Source organism: Rousettus aegyptiacus, unplaced genomic scaffold (assembly GCF_014176215.1).
Source record: "Rousettus aegyptiacus isolate mRouAeg1 unplaced genomic scaffold, mRouAeg1.p scaffold_m13_p_6, whole genome shotgun sequence".
Taxonomy (NCBI): domain Eukaryota; kingdom Metazoa; phylum Chordata; class Mammalia; order Chiroptera; family Pteropodidae; genus Rousettus; species Rousettus aegyptiacus.
In genome coordinates this window covers 73,336,938-73,355,762 of record NW_023416309.1, presented here as the reverse complement: position 1 = coordinate 73,355,762, position 18,825 = coordinate 73,336,938, and the positions used below count along the sequence as shown (strand labels likewise).

General features: G+C 39.9%; 2 protein-coding genes and 3 pseudogenes across 6 annotated transcripts in view; 2 read left to right on the top strand and 3 right to left on the bottom strand.

The window, feature by feature from the left end:
- Positions 1-1,006: 1,006 nt before the first annotated feature.
- DNAH2 (dynein axonemal heavy chain 2) overlaps positions 1,007-18,825 on the top strand; it is a 92,976-nt gene continuing 75,157 nt past the window's right edge. For 3 of the 5 annotated variants that reach the window (XR_004951465.1, XM_036223240.1, XM_036223242.1), the window contains exons 1-4: positions 2,727-3,054; positions 7,978-8,036; positions 10,559-10,729; positions 18,123-18,351. Coding sequence is in view for 4 of the 5 variants with exons in the window: in XM_036223240.1 (XP_036079133.1) it covers positions 2,835-3,054; positions 7,978-8,036; positions 10,559-10,729; positions 18,123-18,351 (679 nt within the window). In the remaining variant the exon portion in view is untranslated. Of the gene's footprint in view, positions 1,115-2,205; positions 2,288-2,726; positions 3,055-7,977; positions 8,037-10,558; positions 10,730-18,122; positions 18,352-18,825 lie in introns of those variants that run through there. The other 2 variants (XM_016154765.2, XM_016154766.2) reach the window with 2 other exon arrangements.
- On the bottom strand, positions 2,668-2,785 carry LOC118604319 (annotated as a pseudogene).
- Positions 4,378-4,496, bottom strand: LOC118604858 (annotated as a pseudogene).
- LOC107515637 lies at positions 6,529-7,845 on the bottom strand (annotated as a pseudogene).
- Positions 15,833-16,815, top strand: LOC107515686 (60S ribosomal protein L9-like). Its single transcript, XM_036223280.1, is given in 2 exon segments — positions 15,833-16,095; positions 16,098-16,815. Coding segments are annotated over 2 exon segments (642 nt in total). The 5' UTR covers positions 15,833-16,019; the 3' UTR covers positions 16,664-16,815.

Below are 18,825 nucleotides of genomic sequence, written 5' to 3'. Positions count from 1 at the left end.
CAGGTGTAAATACCCACCAAGAAAAGGGAGAACTGAGGTGCCAGCTTCTCTTCTCATCCAGCAAAGAAAATGTCATCAATTTAGTTCTTCATGGAAATGCAATCAGTGGGCTCTCTGCTGGCTTTGTCTTAATTAGGCACTATTGATGGAAGCAGGGAGGGTGCCTTCCCATCCCCCTAGACCAGCTTCGTCCCTGAATCTCCCAGGCCTGTCTGAAACTTCCCCAGACCCAGGTACAATTCGAGTCTTCTAGGCGCCGCTTCCTGAGGCCCCGCTCCGCAGCGCCCCCTAGCAGCGGTTGAGATCTGCCCCTCCAATCACACCCCTCACCTCTCGCTTACCCAGGACTCAGCCTTTGTTCTTATGGAGAGCCGAGCCCCTCCCTGGCCTGGTCACCTTCCCCAGGGATTCCCCGCCTCCCATTCCCCCAAAATGAGCGACGCTTTCTAAAGCCAATCCTCAGATTCCAAAAATTCCAGTTCTGTTCTTCCCTCCTTCCCCTGCCTCGCTCTGCTGGGCGATCCTAGACCCCGTCCGAACTAAGAAGGAGGAACGAGCGCGAGGGCAGGGGTGCTCCAGCCCCGTTTTTTCCCCGGACCCAGCTGCAGCCACGGCTGCCTCAAAATCCTGGAGCGCCTTCTATAGCGCCAATGAGCCTCGCAGGCGGGACCCCGGGCGCCATCTGCTGGACTTGTTCGGGATGGAGCCCTCAGACCCAGTGGCGGGATCGGGCCATTGGGTTCCCCCTGCCTTTTCGGTACCCTGCAGGAAGATAGCTCATTGTTTCTAGCCCCAGCCCTTTGAGCCCCGTTTTCAGCCCAGGCTTCCCGCATCCTCTAGATTGCCAGATTTAGTGGCTTTCCTTGCCCCCAGCCCTCTTGCCATGGGTCCCGGCGGGGGAGACACGGGACAAGTCGGGCAGCTGAGCAGGGCTTCACTGCGCATGCGCCAAGGAGGACGCTCTCCGCAGGCTCCAGCTCCTGCGGTTCATCCCCTCCCTGCCTGGGGTTGTCGTGGCTACGCGTGCAGGCGCGGGCCAGAGAGGGCCAAGCGGGGCAACTTCTTAGTTGGAGTGGCCCACCCGTCGGCTTAGGGAGAAGGTCGGCGTCGTGAGGTGTGTGTCGGGGGCAGAGGGGAGGAGAAAAGGAATGCTGGGGAGAAGCGGGAAGCTGTGGGGAGAAGGGCCAGTGGTGAGGAGTTAACGTGGACAGTTGTGGGGCGGGGAAGGAACGGGCAGTTATAGGGGAGGGGAGAGCAAAGGGCAGTTGGGGGAGGGAAGAGTCAGTTGTGGGTGGAGGGGAGAAGGGGCACTTGAGATCGAGATGAGGAAGCGGGGACAGTTGTGACTGTTGTGTGAAAAAGCTACTGTTGGGGGGAAATTTGCCCAATGGTAGTCAGTTTGAGGAGAGGGCCGGTCCCCTACGGTATTTAATGTAATTCCGAGTAATAGACTGAGTCCCAGGCTAATAGAACAGCTCCTCCTGGGGCCTGCCATGTGGGATCATGGAGTGAACCCCATGAGAAGGAGGCTCCCAACCTTGCCAGCAGAATGCTCCTGAGGCTCCAGCTGGAGGCAGGGAAGCACAGCCTGACGCTTCTCTGGAGACCAATGGAGGAAGCTGAGCTGCTGTAGTTGGTATTATTGATGTGTTGGCCTAATAGAACGGTTCTCCTTGGAGCAAAGTACAAATCCTTCAAGTCTGAAACTCATAACCTATAATCAATGCCTGTGGCAGCCTGTGGGGATGAGGAAGGAAAACCACAGGTGGCTGTCAGGAGATAGTTGAATGGTGAAAGAATGCCCAGTGAATTAGACATTGCCCTTGGGATCCTGACCGCCTGCCAGAGATGCTCCTGCTTTTGGCTATCCTGTTTTCTGAATAGAGGCACTACTATGGCCTTTATTCGCCTATTTCCTCCTTCCCTAGACACAATTCGAAATTCATTGTCAGGTTACTTTGGTCCTTCTTCTAATCTGTTCTCAGGGCATTTGGTGTCAAATAATTTTGGTTTTCATTATCAGTCAGCACAGAGTTAGTTACTCAGGTGCTATGCTGAAACCTTCTCAGTACACAAAAAGCAGGGTTTTCACCCCTCAATAATTAAAAGCTAACCATACATTTTGCAAATATGGTTTTCTTTGTTTAAAGAGGTTGCAGATTGTAGTGTGGGCAGGAGGAGGATTTTTCATTTCCTCTCTTCCAGAGGTAACTTGAGAAGAAAGGAGGTAGTAGGAAAATCATCTTGATTTGCTTCATTGACACAGTGACAAAGGGTGGGGAACCTGGTGAGTCTTCCTTTTCCTGGGCCTTCTCTCACTCACTCATGGCCTTGAGGGGTAGAGTGGTTGAGGGAAGCAACCACACCTCAGTGTGGTAGATCTTATCCTGATTATCTTATATTCTCATACCTCTGGGCAGAGAAACAGGGCTTCCTAAACCCTTAGTAGTGGGGTATCTGTTGAGCCACCATCTTTAACGTACATAAATTCCTAATGCTTTGAGGCATGACTTTGATTTTTAACCCAATGCTCTGAAGAAAGTGGGATATCCCAGGAAAAGGAGCGAGGACTGCAAGGTGGTTAATGGAGCAGGGTGAGGGTACCCCAGATAAGATTTTGATGTAAGAGTCTCAGTCATATTTGAGAATTCACTTACTCTTTTTTAAAGCCTACAGCAACTGGTCTTCCTAGGTGGTCTCCCATCCAAGTACTAACCAGGCCGACCCTGCTTAGCTTCCGAGATCAGACGAGATCAGGCGTGTTCAGGGGGGCATGGCCGTAGACTATATTAGGAATTCAAAAGGGACTGCACGTATCAAGGGCCTAGGTTGAGATGGATGTGGTTGTGGACTCCCAGCTTTTTGTGTCTTCAGGTTTTGCCTACACAATGTCCAGCAAAGCGGAAAAGAAGCAGAAAGGGAGTGGACGGGGGAGCTCTCGAAAGCGAATTGCTCAGGCTGCTCTAGCCTCACAGGCTTTGGAGGCCACCTTGCCGGCCAGTGAGCCAGTGCCTGAGCCAGAACCGGAGCCAGAGCCTCTCAAGGAGGAGCCTGGTGGGTACATGCTGCCTGAAGCTTGGAGGGAGAATGTTTGTATTTCCGGAGGGTCTTAGGGCGGGGGGGGGGGGGGGGGGGGGGCTGGGGAGCAGATTCTGTTGCTCCTGGGTAAGAAGCAGGGGTTCAGTGGAATCTCAGGCCTTCTGCTGGGTCCCTTTTTTGTGTATTTTCCTCCTAGCCAGCCTTGTGCTTGTTCTTTTTATCTTAAAATGTTCCCCCAGTGCACCAAGAGCTCATCGCGAATTTTTTATTTAAGCCTCTTCCTCCTTATTTCAAGTGTTCCTGGTTGCTCCTACCCCAGTAGAGAGGGTTTGATCCCTTCCTTTTCTCCCATTTTCACCCTGGGTGGCAAAACAAATAATGTTTTTTTTTTCCCATTAAAGCCATCACCATGGAGACTCAGCTTACTTTGCCACCCTTTGAATCCTAAGCCTGACTGATGCTTTCTCCCATCTGTTTGAGGCTCTTGTATCTCCACCCTAATTTTGGCAGGGCCTTGGTAGACAAGGCGGTTCAGGTTCAGGGCCATAGGAAAAAAAGCCTGACTTTTGGACTGAGGGAAAAAATCATTTAAAGAGGCTGCCTCTTGTGGCTTTGATCTGAAGGATTCTTTCCCTGTGAATGAGCTGGAGCCAATAGGGTTTGAGGGTTTTTGCTAGCTGTTGCTGTCATTGGGCTGTCTTTTTGAACATGGGCTGGTGTAGATATAACTGTGAGCTAAGTATAGCCCTTCCTTTTTACCTGGGGCTTCTTTACACTGCTAGCAGCCTGTCAAGATGGAGAGAGACAGAATCCCCTTTTCATATGAAAGGTTGAAAGATTAAGGTTGGGCATGGGAGAAAGGCCCAGGGTATATAGGATCTTGCCCTAGGATCCAGACATTAGAAATGTACACTTTTTTTTTTCTTCTGAATTCTTTTGAAAGCATTTTAAAACGGGACTGGCTCCTAGAATGGGGTGTCCAGGAGTAGGGTGAGGGAGGAGGGAAAGCATTGAGATTCAATTTGGAGAATTCTCTGGGATGGAAAGAGGAGCTTCTAAATGAAAGCATTGATCACCAAATGCCAAGGATCTCTGACTCCCTTAGCTCTAACTAAGCCTTTTTATTGTTTGATGTGAAGCTTTTCAGCTGACCTGTAACCCTCATAGAGATTCAGAGAAGACTTGGACCTCTAATGCACTCCAAAATGAACATTAATCCCCATAACCTTTGGAGTTGGGCAAGGATTGAGGCCTATTCCACTGGAGACAAGAGGGAGCCTGCTATGGCCTGAGTGTTTGTGTCCAACCTAAATTCCCCCCCCCTTTTTTTTTTTTTAATGTCTACAGTACCTGGTATTCCTAGGTGGTCTCCCATCCAAGTACTAACTGGGCCCGACCCTGCTTAGTTTCCGAGATCAGACGAGATCAGGCGTGTTCAGGGTGGCATGGCTGTAGACAGAACACCCTTTTGAGGTCTATAGTGACATCCTTTGCTTCCCTGAATGCTCCTCAGTGCTCATTAAGAAAAGAACAAGAAGAAATACAGGTTCACAATCCCATATCTCTGATTTTAAAAAGCACTGAGAACTAAAAGTTCTTACCAAAGTTTGGCATCCAAACTTATTTGGTGGTAAGACTAACTTAAACTGATTTGAAGGTATTTATAGTCTATTTAAGTCATTTAGAATAAAATTTCATGTTTTACTGCAGAGGTACTGCTAATATAAGTTTGTGGAGTGCTATTCTAGAGCCCGCGGTGGGTTTGGGGGGTATTATATACCATGCTATATTACAATTTTAAATTTTGAAACATATTTGACCTCAAGGGTTTTAGATAAGGAATTGTAGACCCATATTTTGCAGAAAAAGTATAGCAGAAAAAGTATAGAGAATAATATAATGAACACCCATGTACCCATGTACTCATCACCCAATGTAAGAATAAATTATGATAGCAACAAGGAAATCTCCTTTTGTCCCCCAGGCTACCTCCCCAAAACCCTCCTTTCCTTCTCCAGAGATCACTGTTATCCTAAGTTGATGTTTTTTCACTCTCAACTTTGTTCTTTTAATTTTTACTTCATGTATCCAAGAATATCATATGCTAGTATTATATTGCATGATTTAGACTTTATATAAATTATAGATCCTCTCAGTCTCCCTCCCCCTGTCTGAAACCTTGAACACCCTCAGTTTTCTCAAAGGGCATTGGATTTCTTGGTTACCCGTCCCACTCATCACAAAGCTCCTGGAATCATCTACCCCATCTTTTTCATGATTTCCTTTCTTGGCCTCTATGCCTTTCTCCCCTCTTAGTCCCCCCGCCCCCCCGGAAGTTAGAGTGTCCTGTTCCCCAACGTCTTTTGGTTCCATCTCATTTTTCCTTCATCCTTTCAGCTCATGGGAAATGGGGAACCCAACAATTTTACCCCAGTCTCCTGTGTGAGTGACAGATCAGGAGGTATACTTGAGTCAGGAGAGATCAGGAAAGCAACACCCTCTGGGTTTTAAGGAGGTTCCAGAGTGGGTATGACAGATGAGTATCCAGCAGCCTAGTTGTTTGGAGAGGGACCAGTTTCTGTGGGCCCTGGCTTCTCCATGTGGGAAGAGGATTGGAGGAAGAATGGAAGGCCAGAAGCTGAATACCTAGAATAACCTTAGTATTAAGGTTTCATTTCCCTGCCTTTCTCCGGCCCCCTGCTTCCTCCAGTCCCAGTCAGCTTTTTAAAAGAAAATTGAGATACAATTCACTTACTATAAAATTCACCATTTAAAAGTATACGATTCAGTAATTTTTGTTATCCTCACAAAGCTGTGCCGCCATTACCACTAAAGCGTTTTCATCCCACCTCCAATGAGCCACTTGAAGTACCTTGAGAAATTGGCACTAGATGAGCCCTATATCTTTACTTCTAAGTTGCATTAGAGCTTTGCCTTTTAGTAGTCACTCCCCAGTCCCCCACTGCCCCCCGATCCTGGTAACCACTAATTACTTTCTGTCTCTACGGATTTGCCTATTCTGGACATTTCATATAAATGGAATCATACCATATGTGGGCCTTTTGTAACTGGCTTCTTTCACTTAGTGTGATGTTTTTTTTTTTTTTTGTTTTTGTTTTTTGTTTTTATGTTTAATTCCTTAATTTTTTTATCCTGGTGCCGCTACCACAATTTACAGGGCAATATACCTGATGTAATGAAAAGAAAAAGGAAAAGACAAAACTATAACAGATAAAATACCTCAGGAAAGTATCTCTAATTGACACTAATTTCACTAATCAATTGTTGCACTTTTTGCAAACTGTGGCTATTACAGTCCTGAACAAGAAGGTTTCCTGTTTAAGCTGCAGTAACTTTTCTGACTATGGATCATTGTTTCTCCTCTGGCAGATTTTTACATTTCCGCTAATGCACGAGAACAAAGCAACCTCCCTAACAACTCCTTGCTCTCTCTCCTGCTAATAACTGTTGCCCTTTTTTCCTGAGTTTTTAGAATCTTCTGCTACTATATCTACCACTTCTACCACCAGATTCATAACCACTACCATAGGGACTGCCTAAGCTTCTTCCACCAAAACTGTTCCCCTTCATGGGTCCATAATTTGATTGCTACTTTCCACTGTAATTTCCAAAATCATTATAGTTCCCACCACCACCATAGTTACTGCCAAAATTTCCCCCTTCATTGTAATGATCATATCCTCTACCACCACTACCGTATACAACACCTTGGTTTCTATATCCTCCTGGTCCACCACCACCACTACCATAGCTTTCTCTACTACTATGACCAAGACCACTGCCATAGTTGCCACCATCACCTCCTCCAAACTACCTTCACCACCATAGCCTCCTCTTTCACCAAAGTTTTCACCATGGCCAAAGTTACCTCTACCACCTCTACAGTTTCCTCTGCAACCCATAAAGTTGCCAGGTCCACCGCTACGACCTCTGTGATCCAACAGACTGCATTTCCTGTTTAAAAGGGCCTTTTGCACTTAACGGTTATGCCCATTAATAGTTTGGTATTTCTGAACAACAATTTTATCCATTGTATCATGATCATCAAAATTTACAAAAGCAAATCTTTTTTTCCCACCCCACCTGTCTTCCATAAGTTTTTTAGTTTTATTCTTGCCATACTTTTCAAAATAGTCTCTCAAATTATATTCTTATCTTTTTTAAAACCACCAACAAAAATTTTCTTCACTGTTAGATGGGCTCCAGGCTTTACCAGATCCTCTCTAGAAACAGCTCTCTTTGGTTCCATTACACACCCTTCAACCTTGTATGTGGTCGAGCATACATTACTGCAACCACCTTACTACACAAGAGTAAGTTGCAAAACCAAAGTCCCTGGAACATTTTTTGGGGGGTCTCTCATTACCATATTATCTGTGAGTGTGCCCCATTTTTTAGAGTGTTCTCTTAAACTATCACTTATAGTTTCAAACCTCAGACCACTGGTAAACAGTTTTCTCAACTGTTCTGGTTCCTTTGGATCATGGCCCTTGGTGGTGATGGTTGGAGTGAGACTAAGGGCAACCAGGCAGCGGTTTTAATCTCCATTTTGAGACCAGACTTCCTTCTTCCAACTTGAATTCAATATGGGACTGAGAGGAAGAGGTGGGACTCATTAGCATAGTGTTTTTAAGGTTTGTCCATGGTGTAGCATTGTAGCAGACCTTCATTCCTTTTTATGCCTGAGTAATATTCTGCTGCAATTTGTTTTATCCTTTCATTTGTTGACGGGTATGTGGCTTGTTTCCACCTTTGGTTATTGTGAATAATGCTGCTATGGAACATTGGTGACATACAATTGTCTGTTTGAGTCTGTGTTTCTAATTCTCTTGAGTATATACCTAGAAATTAAATTGTTGAATCATATGGTTTAACTTTTAAAGGAATGCCTTCATTTAAAAATTTTATTCTTCCTAGAGCCAGTATTGGAGGAACCTGCAGTACAGAAAGAATTACAGGAGCCTGAGGTGGATGTGGTAAGTTTGGGTTTTCCTTGGGACAAATATTCTTCCCCAAAAACTGGTGAATCAGAGGATCATTATAGAATGATATATGAAGAATTCTCTTCAATCTGTGACTTCCTTTTATTTCTGTTACTGGCAACTTGTTCACCACAAATCCAGTTTACTGAGTAAAGGGGCAAAGTTATCCATGTACCCCACCTGTCCAGAAGAAGAGAGTTTTAAGTGAGGAACAGGTCTCTTACCTGTCCATTTCCTGTCTCCCCGCTGTGGGTAAAACTTTGAGAAGTTTAATCAATCATATGGGTGAATATCTGAACAAGTTCAACAAGCTGGGTAGATATTGTCCTAATTGGATACTAATTTCTAAGACATACTCTTCCTTCCTTTCTTTTAGTTCTCTCTTTTGGCTGAAGAATTTACAGAAGCCACTTCATGCACTTGTCGAATTTGGTACTAAATGACCCCTACACTTTTATTTCCAAGTTGAATTAGACCCCAGCACTACCCATAGTTACTGAGGTTAGAAAAATAGAGTGATGAACTTGAAATTTTTTTAAAACTTAGAGAAAAGTAATAACTACTCATTAAAGGAATCATTGGAAGGGACAGAAAAGTAAAACAAAAAAAAAGGGAAAATAAAAATCATAGCATTACTGCTTAAACACATGCTTAAACACATGTACTTTGGTACATGTCTTTTTTTTCTGTGTATAGGTTTATGAGCTTTTTTTTTTTTTTTTTAAATCCTACCTATACCACATATTATAATTTTTAGTAAGCTTTTTTACACAAAATTTTTATTATTATTCATGTCATTATATGCTTTCTGGAAGCAACATTTTTTAATGACCATATAATGCTTGATTAGATGTATGTACCATAGTTAAATCATGACTCTTGGACGTTTTGCCATTTCTAATTTTTGCTCTCATAATACTACTGCTATGAATCTTATAAGTAAAACTAACACATTTTGAAGTACTTAGTATTTCCTTAAGATGTATTCCTCTAGATGGAGTTACTGAATCAAAGAGTAAGGAACATTTCTAATGCTTTTAATGCACAATGCTAAGCTGTTTCCAAACAAATTGCACTTTTTGCCCTTACACTAGCAACAAACCCTTTCTAGGCCTGGGTGTTACCAGTTTAGCAAGGATTTTTCTCTTAAAATGATAGGCAATAAATGATATATCTTTATTATTTTTATTTGTATTCTTTGATTTCAAGATTAATCGAATGTTTTTTCATATTTTTTTCTCTTATTCATTCATTCATTCATTCACTCATTTATTTATTTATTTATAACACCTACGTCACCCGATATTCATACATGGTCTCCCATCCAAGTTCTAACCAGACCTGACCCAGCTTAACTTCCGAGATCACACGGGATTGGGGGTGTTCAGGGTGACATGGCCGTAGACTGTTTTTTCTTTTTTATGACATGACGTGTCTGTTCATGTCCTTTTGTCCATCTATTTATCAGGGTCTTAGTGTTTTTCTCATTGGTTTATCTATGTTTTTACATAGGAAAGATTTTAGATCACTGTCTTAAGTTTTTTTGACTTGGAAACTTTAAATAAATGAGATTCCTTTTTATTTTCCAGTACTGGGAGGACAGGTTGGCTTCTTAGGTTCATGAGCTATATCTATATCTTCAAGGTTCCTTAATTTATTTAGTAGAGTTCTACAGATTAATTTTTTTCTAGCCATCAGTTACAATTTATTTTTCATCTAATTGAGTTGTTCTTTGGTGTTTTCCAATTTTTTTCTTTTTATTATTATTATTATTATTTATGTCTATAGTACCTGGTCTTCTTGGGTGGTCTCCTATCCAAGTACTAACCAGGCCTGACCCTGCTTAGCTTTTGAGATCAGACATTGGGCTTGTTCAGGATGGCATGGCCTTAGACCATGGACTGTGGCTCCACTGGGGCGTGAACCCAGGACCTTCTGCGTGTAAAACAGACATGCTAACTGCTACACTATGGAACCATATCCTTCACTTTTTTCTCTTTCCCTCACTTTTTTCTCACTGCTATGCCGATTGAGTTTCACTCAATAGCTCATATTTATTTTAGTATCCTGAGGAGGCTGCATCATGAAGAAATTACTCTTGTACCCTTATCCCTTTTCCATCCTGTCATCTCCTTGCTCCTAATTGTTTGATTTAGGCTAATATCCTATAGGTTCCTTTAATTTAGTTTGACTTTGAGATTGAGGGTTGCTCGATAATGCATTTTTACAACCATAGGCATAAATGAAATATTTTGGGAAGATAATATCTCAAGGATAAACTTCCCAAGGATAAATCCTTACTTTTCCTCAATGATCCATTCGATTTACTCAGAGGCAAGAGAATCTTATTGTCTCATTTATTCAAAAGCTTGAAACCTATCATTGAGTTCATCCTCATCATTCTGGACCTGTCTGATTTCTCTCATCTCCCATGTCCTTGCATGTGATTGTAGATGGGAGAAATGACTCATCCTAACAGCTGTACCTTTTTTTGGCTCTCCATTCTCCTTCTGTAGAAGCCCTTTTTCTTGTCCCGAGCTGTGCTGACAGGACTGGCGGATGCCAAATGGACAGAGGAACATAATGCCATTCTGGAACACTTTGCCCAGGACCCCTCAGAGCCCATCCTTACAATCTTCATTGACCCCTATTTGGGGCTGAAGCTAGATCTGGGCATGCCAATACAGGTGAGTACTCTGCTTTCCCAGACTCTGAGATGGTCTTCCAGGGAGCTGAGGGTTCTATGTATCTTCATCATCTTTGAGTCTCATCTCCTGTGCCCAAGATCTGTTGAGCCTCAGAGTATGTCACGCACCTGGCTCAGCAGCAGGATACAGAGAGGAATGAGGCAACATTTTGCTTTTGATGATCTCATGGTCTAGGGGGGAAGATAGACATATAAAATATTTACAATATATTAGAATGCATAGGCAAAGCTTTATGGGATCTTTATGGAAGCAACTAATGTAGCCTGTGGCGTGCTGGCAAGGCTTGGCAAGGTGACATTTGAGTTGAGGCTGAAGCTAGATTTCATGAAGCAGGATTTCACTGAGGCTGGTGAGAGGTGTTCAGGTAAAGGACACTTTACGTGCAAGGAAAAGAGTTGTGGGAAGTGATACTGAAAAGGCGAGTTGGGGTCAGCTTGTGAAAGAACTTGTATGTTATACGAAGATTTGGGCCTCCTTCCTAGAGAGAAATACTAGAGGCTTTCATGGTTAGATAGATAACTGTTTCAACAATATGAAGGATATATTCGTGAAGGGTAAACCATGGGTAAGGAGACAGTAAAATGTTAGAATCTGAACAGTGAGTGTACAAGTCATTATTGTAAAATTCTTTTAACTTTGTTGTATGTTTGAAATTTTTTGAAATAAAATTTTGGAAGAGAAAAAGGCTATTGGTTTGCTTTTATTGGCAGCACATATACAAAAATCACAATGATAATGAAGATGGGCATGATCCTATGCAACAGTACAATTTGTGAAATGTTCCATATTAAAGGCAAAAACGGGCTATGGTTTTTTCCTTTATATCAGCAATAATCAGCTACAAAACATCATGAAAAAAAGATTTTGTTCATAAAAGGAACAAATATTTGCAAAAAAAATATGTAGAATTTATATGAAAGAAACCACCTTTGTTGAAGGCCACAAAAGAAAATTTGAGTAAATGGTGAGCCATACTCTGTTTTTGGGTCAGAATCTTAATATAAGAAAGATTATTCCATCTAAAAAAATGTATCATTTCAATTCAACTCCAATCCAAGCGATATAGTCCCTAGATATCTTGTGTAAAGATTTCAAAATATATCCAGAAAAATGCATGAACATAGCAAAGAAAATGAAGGAGGAGGAAAGTAATGGAGGAGAATAGTGAATATGAAAATTTGTTATTAAACTACAGTAATTAAAAACATGCTGGGGCAGCAATATACATTATATAAGAAACAGTAAAGAAACAAAGTACAGAACCATATATGTAAGCATTTTTTAAAAATAAAAATGGCATTTAAGATCTGGAAAGATGAATTATTCAAAGAATAGAAATGGGAAACATGAAAAAAAATGTTTTTTTCATTTAATATTTATTTAACTGGAGGGAAGGAGGAATGAGGAGATGTTGGTCAAAAGGTACAAAGTTTCTGACACCAAAAGCAAGGGCAACAAAAGCAAAATCAGCAAGTGGAACTGCATCACACCGAAAAACCTTTGCATAGCAAAGGAACCCATCAACAAAATGAAAAGACAACCTAAGGAATAGGAGAAAATATTTGCAAACCATAAATCTGATAAGATGTTATTATCCAAAAAATATAAAGAACTCATACACCTCAAGAGCAAAAAGACAGATAATCTGATTTTAAAATGGGCAGCAGAATTGAAAAGACATGTTTCCAAAGAAGGCATACAAATGCCCAATATGTACATGAAAAGATGCTCAATGTCACTAGTTATCAGGGAAATGGAAATCAAAGCCACAATGAGATATCACCTTACACCTGTTAGAATGGCTATCATCAAAAAGAGAAGAAATAACAAATGGTGAGGATGTGAAAAAAAGGAAACACTTGTGCATTGTTGTTGGAATGTAAATTGGTGCAGCCTCTATGGAAAATAGTATAGAATTTTCTCAAAAAAATTTAAAATAGAATTACCATATGATCCAGCAATTCCACTTCCTGGTGGATTCTAAGGGAAATGAAGTCACTGTCTCGAAGTGATATCTATACTCTCATGTTCATTGTAGCATTATTAATAGTAGCCAAGACATGGAAACAGCCTAAGTTTTCACTGATGGATGATGAATGGATAAAGAAAATGTGTGTGTGTGGAATATTATTCAGCAACGAGAAAGAAAAAAATCCTGCCATTTGCAACAACATAGATGGACCTTAAAGGCATTATGCTAAGTGAAATAAGTCAGATGGAGAAAGACAAACTATAATCTCACATGTGGACTCTAGAGGTGGAGAAAACTAATTGAAACAGGTTACAGGTTGGTAGTTGTTAGAGTCAGGGGGTGGAGAATAGGGAAAATGAGTGAAGGTGGTCAAAAGGAACAAACTCAAGTATAAGATAAATAAATTCTGGAGATATAATGTACATCATAGTGACTATAGTTAACAATACTGTATTATATATTTGAAAGTTGTTAAGTGAGTAGATATTAAAGTTCTCATGATAAGGAAGTTTGTAACTATGTGAGGTAATGGATGTTAACTAAACTTGAGGTAATCATTTTGCAATAAATTCATATATTGAATCATAGTTGTACACCTTAAACTAATATAATGTTAGAGGTCAATTATATCTCAATTACATGAGTGGAGGAGAAGGGTACAAAGTTTCAGTTATGTAAGACAAATACATTCTGGAGATCTAATATACATCATGGTAACTATAGTTAATAATATATTGTATACTTGAAATTTGTTAAGAGGGTAAATCTTAAGTATTCTCACCACACACACACACACACAAGAAAATGTAACCAAGATGGTGGATATGCTAATTAGCTTGGTTGTGGTGATCATTTCACAATAGATACATGTATTAAAACATCAAGTTGCACACTTTAAATATATGTAATTTTTATTTGTTAAATATGACTCAATAAAGCTGAAAAAATCTTTAGCATGCTGAAATGGGTGCTAAATAGATCACAGTCATAGACTTAATTATATTCTCCTGGGTTAAGATGGCCAACTGAAACTTCCTTAAAAATTAGTAACCTTGAATACATGATAAAATGAGCAAAAAGTAAAACCAGAAAAAAAGTCACCCGAGAATAAACAAACAAGGAAAGAAGCATAATCTAATCTAATTAAAAGTGGTAGCCAGTGAAACGTCCATGCCCTGAGTTAAGGAAACCATCCTCCTGGCAGGAATGGTAAGCCCCAGTGAGAGGGAGTGAACCTTAGATAGGGCATCTAACAAAATCCGAAAAGAGATAGAGAATCCAGGAATTTTAACAAAGATTTTATACTGTTTTAAATTAGCCTTAACCACCTGCCCATGCCTTCATGCAATTCTCTTAGGCTAGAGAAAAGTAAATAAAACATTAAAGACTCAATTTTTTCACTTTAACTTTGAGGGGGAAAAAACTGAGCTCTCAGAGTGGGACATCAAGAAGTCACGCCATAGTATATTACAGCAAAAATAATGAATTCATACAGCTGCTCAAGCATGAAAAAAGTGAAAAGAAATTGCACGGCAACTGCAAGCATATTACATCAAGGGGAAAAAAAAAAACACCTGAGATAGAACAAAGCATGCAGAGAAGGAAAACAACTGAACAGGAGGAAATTCCTCACAACATCATGTTATAGCATAACTTAATAAGAACATGAATTCGATTTAAAAAAAAGCTGAGAGGTGAAATAACAAAACATGAGAATGACATAAAAGGGAGATTGCAAATTTTAGGAAATAAATTTTAGGAAATAAAGCATATTACAAAACTAGTAGAAACAAGAAATGAACAGCTATCCCTGAAAATATGAATTGACATAAAAGAGTGGCTTGAGATAATTACAGTGTATGCAGAAGAAAAAACCAATGGCAACATAATTAAAAGTTAATAGATATGAAAGGCAGACATAGGTAGTATAATAGAGTCAATTAATGAAACAGAATATAAACTAAAGATAAAATACAAAGTATTCCCCTGATCTGTAGAAGAAATCGAATCTGGAAATTGAAAGGACTTACTTTGTTCCACAAAATTTGTTACGTAGTGTTTTAATGTTAATACACATCTTAGTTGAGCCAGTAAAATTTGAGGAAATTAATTCTTTAGGAATAGAACCTATGTGGTATTCCTGCCATGAATATTTAACTTGAATCTAGCAATGAGAAAACAATCAGATTAAATCCAGATCAAGGAACTTTTTGGAAAACAACTGGCCTGGACGATTAGAAATATCAGTGTCATGAAAGAAAGGAAACTGGAACTGTGTGGTATTAAAGTTGACTAAGGAGACATGACCGTGTGTGATCCTGGATTGGATCCTGGATGGGAAAAAAAACAGATGTAAATGATTGGGACCACTGGGGAACATGGAATGTGGACTATGTATTATATAAATTATTATATGAAGTTAAATTTTCTGGTGTGATAACTAGTGTTGGGTATGTTGGAGACTAGTCTCACGTTTAGGAGCTATATGCTGAAGTATTTAAGGATATAGTTTTATGTCTGCTTCTAACTCTCAAATGGCTCACCTGAGGTGGTGGGGAGGCCCAACTGAGTGCAAGCAGGGCAAAATGTTAACAATTAGATAAGCTAGATGAAGGCTATGTTGTTGTTCGTTGTACTTTTCTTGCAACTTTTTATGGGTTGGAATTTTTTTCAGAATAAAAATTTGGGAAAATATTATTTAGGTTTATAGTAAAAAGCCATAATTTAGTAAGGGGAAACATCAGGCTGGTCTCAGACTTCTTCAAACACCCAGAAGACCATACCTCCAGAGTACTCTGGGAAAGAGTGTGACTCAAGGGTATTATTCCTGGCCTAGATGATTAAATATGAAGGCAACAGGTAGGTAGTCATTTTCAATTTTGAACCCTTTTCCTTTTTAGAAAAAAAGTGCAGCTTGCTGCCAGCATTCATTTAATATCACACGTAGGAATGCTAATTTTCTAGGATTTGACACTCAGTGATTGAACTACTAAAAATAGAATGCTTTAAATAGTCATTTGTTTCCAAAGGCTATCGATATACTACAGCAATGCAAAAATAATAATAAAAGCAAGATATTTTATGGCAAACTTTGGGGGTAAGGTTGGGACTGTAATCCTGCGCGTTATCTCAGGGTAAATGCTGCAGCCTCAAGTGATGTACCGCCGGCAAGTATTCTTGGGGCAAATGGGTAAAAGGTGAAAGAACTCTACTTTAAAAAAACAAAAATAACATCATCAACAAAAGTCCATCCCATTAAGAAATGAACCAAATAACTTTGCTGCATCTACTGTGAGGATGAAGGCCATTCTCAGCAATCAGACTGTTGACATGCCAGCAAATGTGGGTATCACTCTGAAGGGACATAAAGTTATTATGAAGGCCCCAGAGGTGCCCTGTGGAGGGATTTCAATCACATTGATGTAGAACTCAGTCTCCTTGGAAAGAAAAAGAAGAGGCCCCAGGTTGACAAATGGTGGGGAAATAGAAAGGAACTGGCCACTGTTCTCACTATCTGTAGTGTACAGAACACGATCAAGGGTGTTACACTGGACTTCTATTACAAGATGAGGTCTGTGTATGCTCACTTCCACATCAACGCCCTTATTCAAGAGAATGGTTCTCTTGTTGAAATTAGAAATTTCTTGGGTGAAAAATACATATACGGGGTTTGGATGAGGTCAGGTGTTGCTTGTTCAGTATCTCAAGCCCAGAAAGATGAGTTAATTCTCAAAGGAAATGACATTGAACTTGTATCAAATTCAGCGGCTTTGATTCAACAAGCCACAATGAAAAACAAGGATATCAGAAAAATTTTGGGTGGTATCTATGTTTCTGAAAAAGAAACAGTTCAACAGGCCGATGAATTAAGGTCAAAGTGGTCCAGCTACAGAAACACTAAGATGCCGGGTGATTCCGCAGACTTACCCATGATATTTTAAAGATGCAATAAAAATTGTGTATTGAAAAAAAAAATGAACCAAATAAAGAATTCAGGAATAGAGAATCTATGAACATCTAATTCATTTAAATAAAGAACTAAAGCTAAATAACCATGGGAATTATGGTTATATGCTCTTGAATGTGAATATTATCAATTTGGACAATGTGAAAATAATACTACTGTAACAAAAATTGGGAAGTGGTGAGAAAATGAGATGAAGTGTGAGGATTCCAATGTTCTTATCTTTAAAAGCAGTGAGTCGATAAAATTTAAAAATGAAAGGTAGTGAGAAAACTAACCTCTTAATATTTTTTTATAATTTCTCTCATAACTTTAGAAAGGGGTTTTTAAGGAAGAAATCTCTCTTACAGGTAAAGAAACATTTATCTGAAGCTTAACAATTCCTTTATTATATTCATGTCAATGTCTTTTTATCCTATTAAATCCAAGTAAAATTAAATTTAATACTTTAAAAATAGCATGATCCTATTTTGAAATAATGATTTTAGTTTATTTTTTGTATGTATATGTAAAAAGATGTTTGGAATAATGTTTTCTTTAATGTTAATGGCATTGTCTGGGTGGTGGAACTTCAGATAACATTTTAACTTTATCTTTGTACTTTTTTGCATTGTTTTCAGTTATTTATAATTGACGAATCCCTTTAACAAAAATAATAGTTGTTATGTTTTTTCAAAAATAGACACAAAATGCCAATATTTAATTCTGGGGGATGGGAAGATGGGTGATTATTAATTTTTTATTTGTGCTTTATTTTCGGTTTTAAAATTAAATAAATAGTAAAGAGTAATTACAAATGCAGTAAAGAAAAAAAACCAGGTGAATTTGATCTTAGGGTGGGAATAACCTTTCCAGGCATGTAGAAGTTGGAAACTTTAAATTCAAAATGTTTTAACTACATGAAAGTTATACTTTTCTGAATATAAACAACAAAAACTCACTATAAACAAAATGGAAGGATAAATGAAAAATTGGCGGAAAAGTGTATACAACCAAAATAGAAAAGCTTAGACAATAGTCTCTCTCTTCCAGACCTTCTCCTTTCTGCTTTTCCTATAGCTGAAAGTGTTTCAACTAGTCTATCCTATTCCTTCCATCCATCCATCTATCCATCCATCCATCCCTTTAGCATTTTTTAAACATCTAATAATACATCCTCGTCACTGTGTTACCTTCTAGAGTCAAGTTGGACAAAATATACAGTCTCTACCCTCAGGGCATGCTCTCTGCATTTCCTCCCTACATCTCTGGATATGGACTCTGTTATGTCCCTAAAAAGAACAGGGAGCATTTCATGACACTTACATTTGGAAAAGGATCAGGATATGGTTAGGGAATGTGACAAAGAACTCAGTCAGGCTTTCATGATTGGAGTCTCCTTTGGGTATCATGGCTGGGCCTGGCAACTGAACTCTGATCTACTGTCTTTCATGCAGACCCAGAACCAGATTGTCTACTTCATTCGCCAAGCACCCGTTCCTATCACTCCAGAGAACTTTGAGGCAACTGTGCAGTTTGGGACAGTGCGGGGTTCCTATATTCCAGCCCTGCTTCGCCTCCTCAGTGGTGTCTTTGCTCCTCAGATTTTTACAAACACAACCTGGCCTGAGAGCATTCGAAATCATTTTGCTTCTCATCTGCACAGGTTCTTGGCCTGCCTGACAGGTGAGCAGACAGGCTTGAGTGCCTGGTGCCTCAACACTCTGTTTTAGTGCTAGTGAGACATGTGAGAGAGTCATTCTGGGTACGTACATTGCCTGGCACAGAGTAGGTAGTTGGTATGTGTTTGTTGAATGAATGGAACAAGGTACAGAATTTGCCTTCTAGTTCAGATATAGTTTTCTGCTGTAGAATAGTTTGCCAGACCTTCCAAATTTAGAGTTGGAAGTTTCCAAGAGTACATGTGGGGTAAGAGGAAATTTAGGTGGCATGGGGTAATGGGAAAGTGCATATATCATAAATGAGCCTGTTGAGGGCATGGAACCTTGCCCTTGTTTTATGATGATCTCTTATTATACCTTAATGAGGTTTTCCTCTTGCCTTCTGTCATTTTTTCCTCTTGATATCAACAAAGTATGAGTCAGTTTCTTCCGCTTGCTCTCCTGAAATACATGTACTTCCTGGGTCCCAGTTCATCAA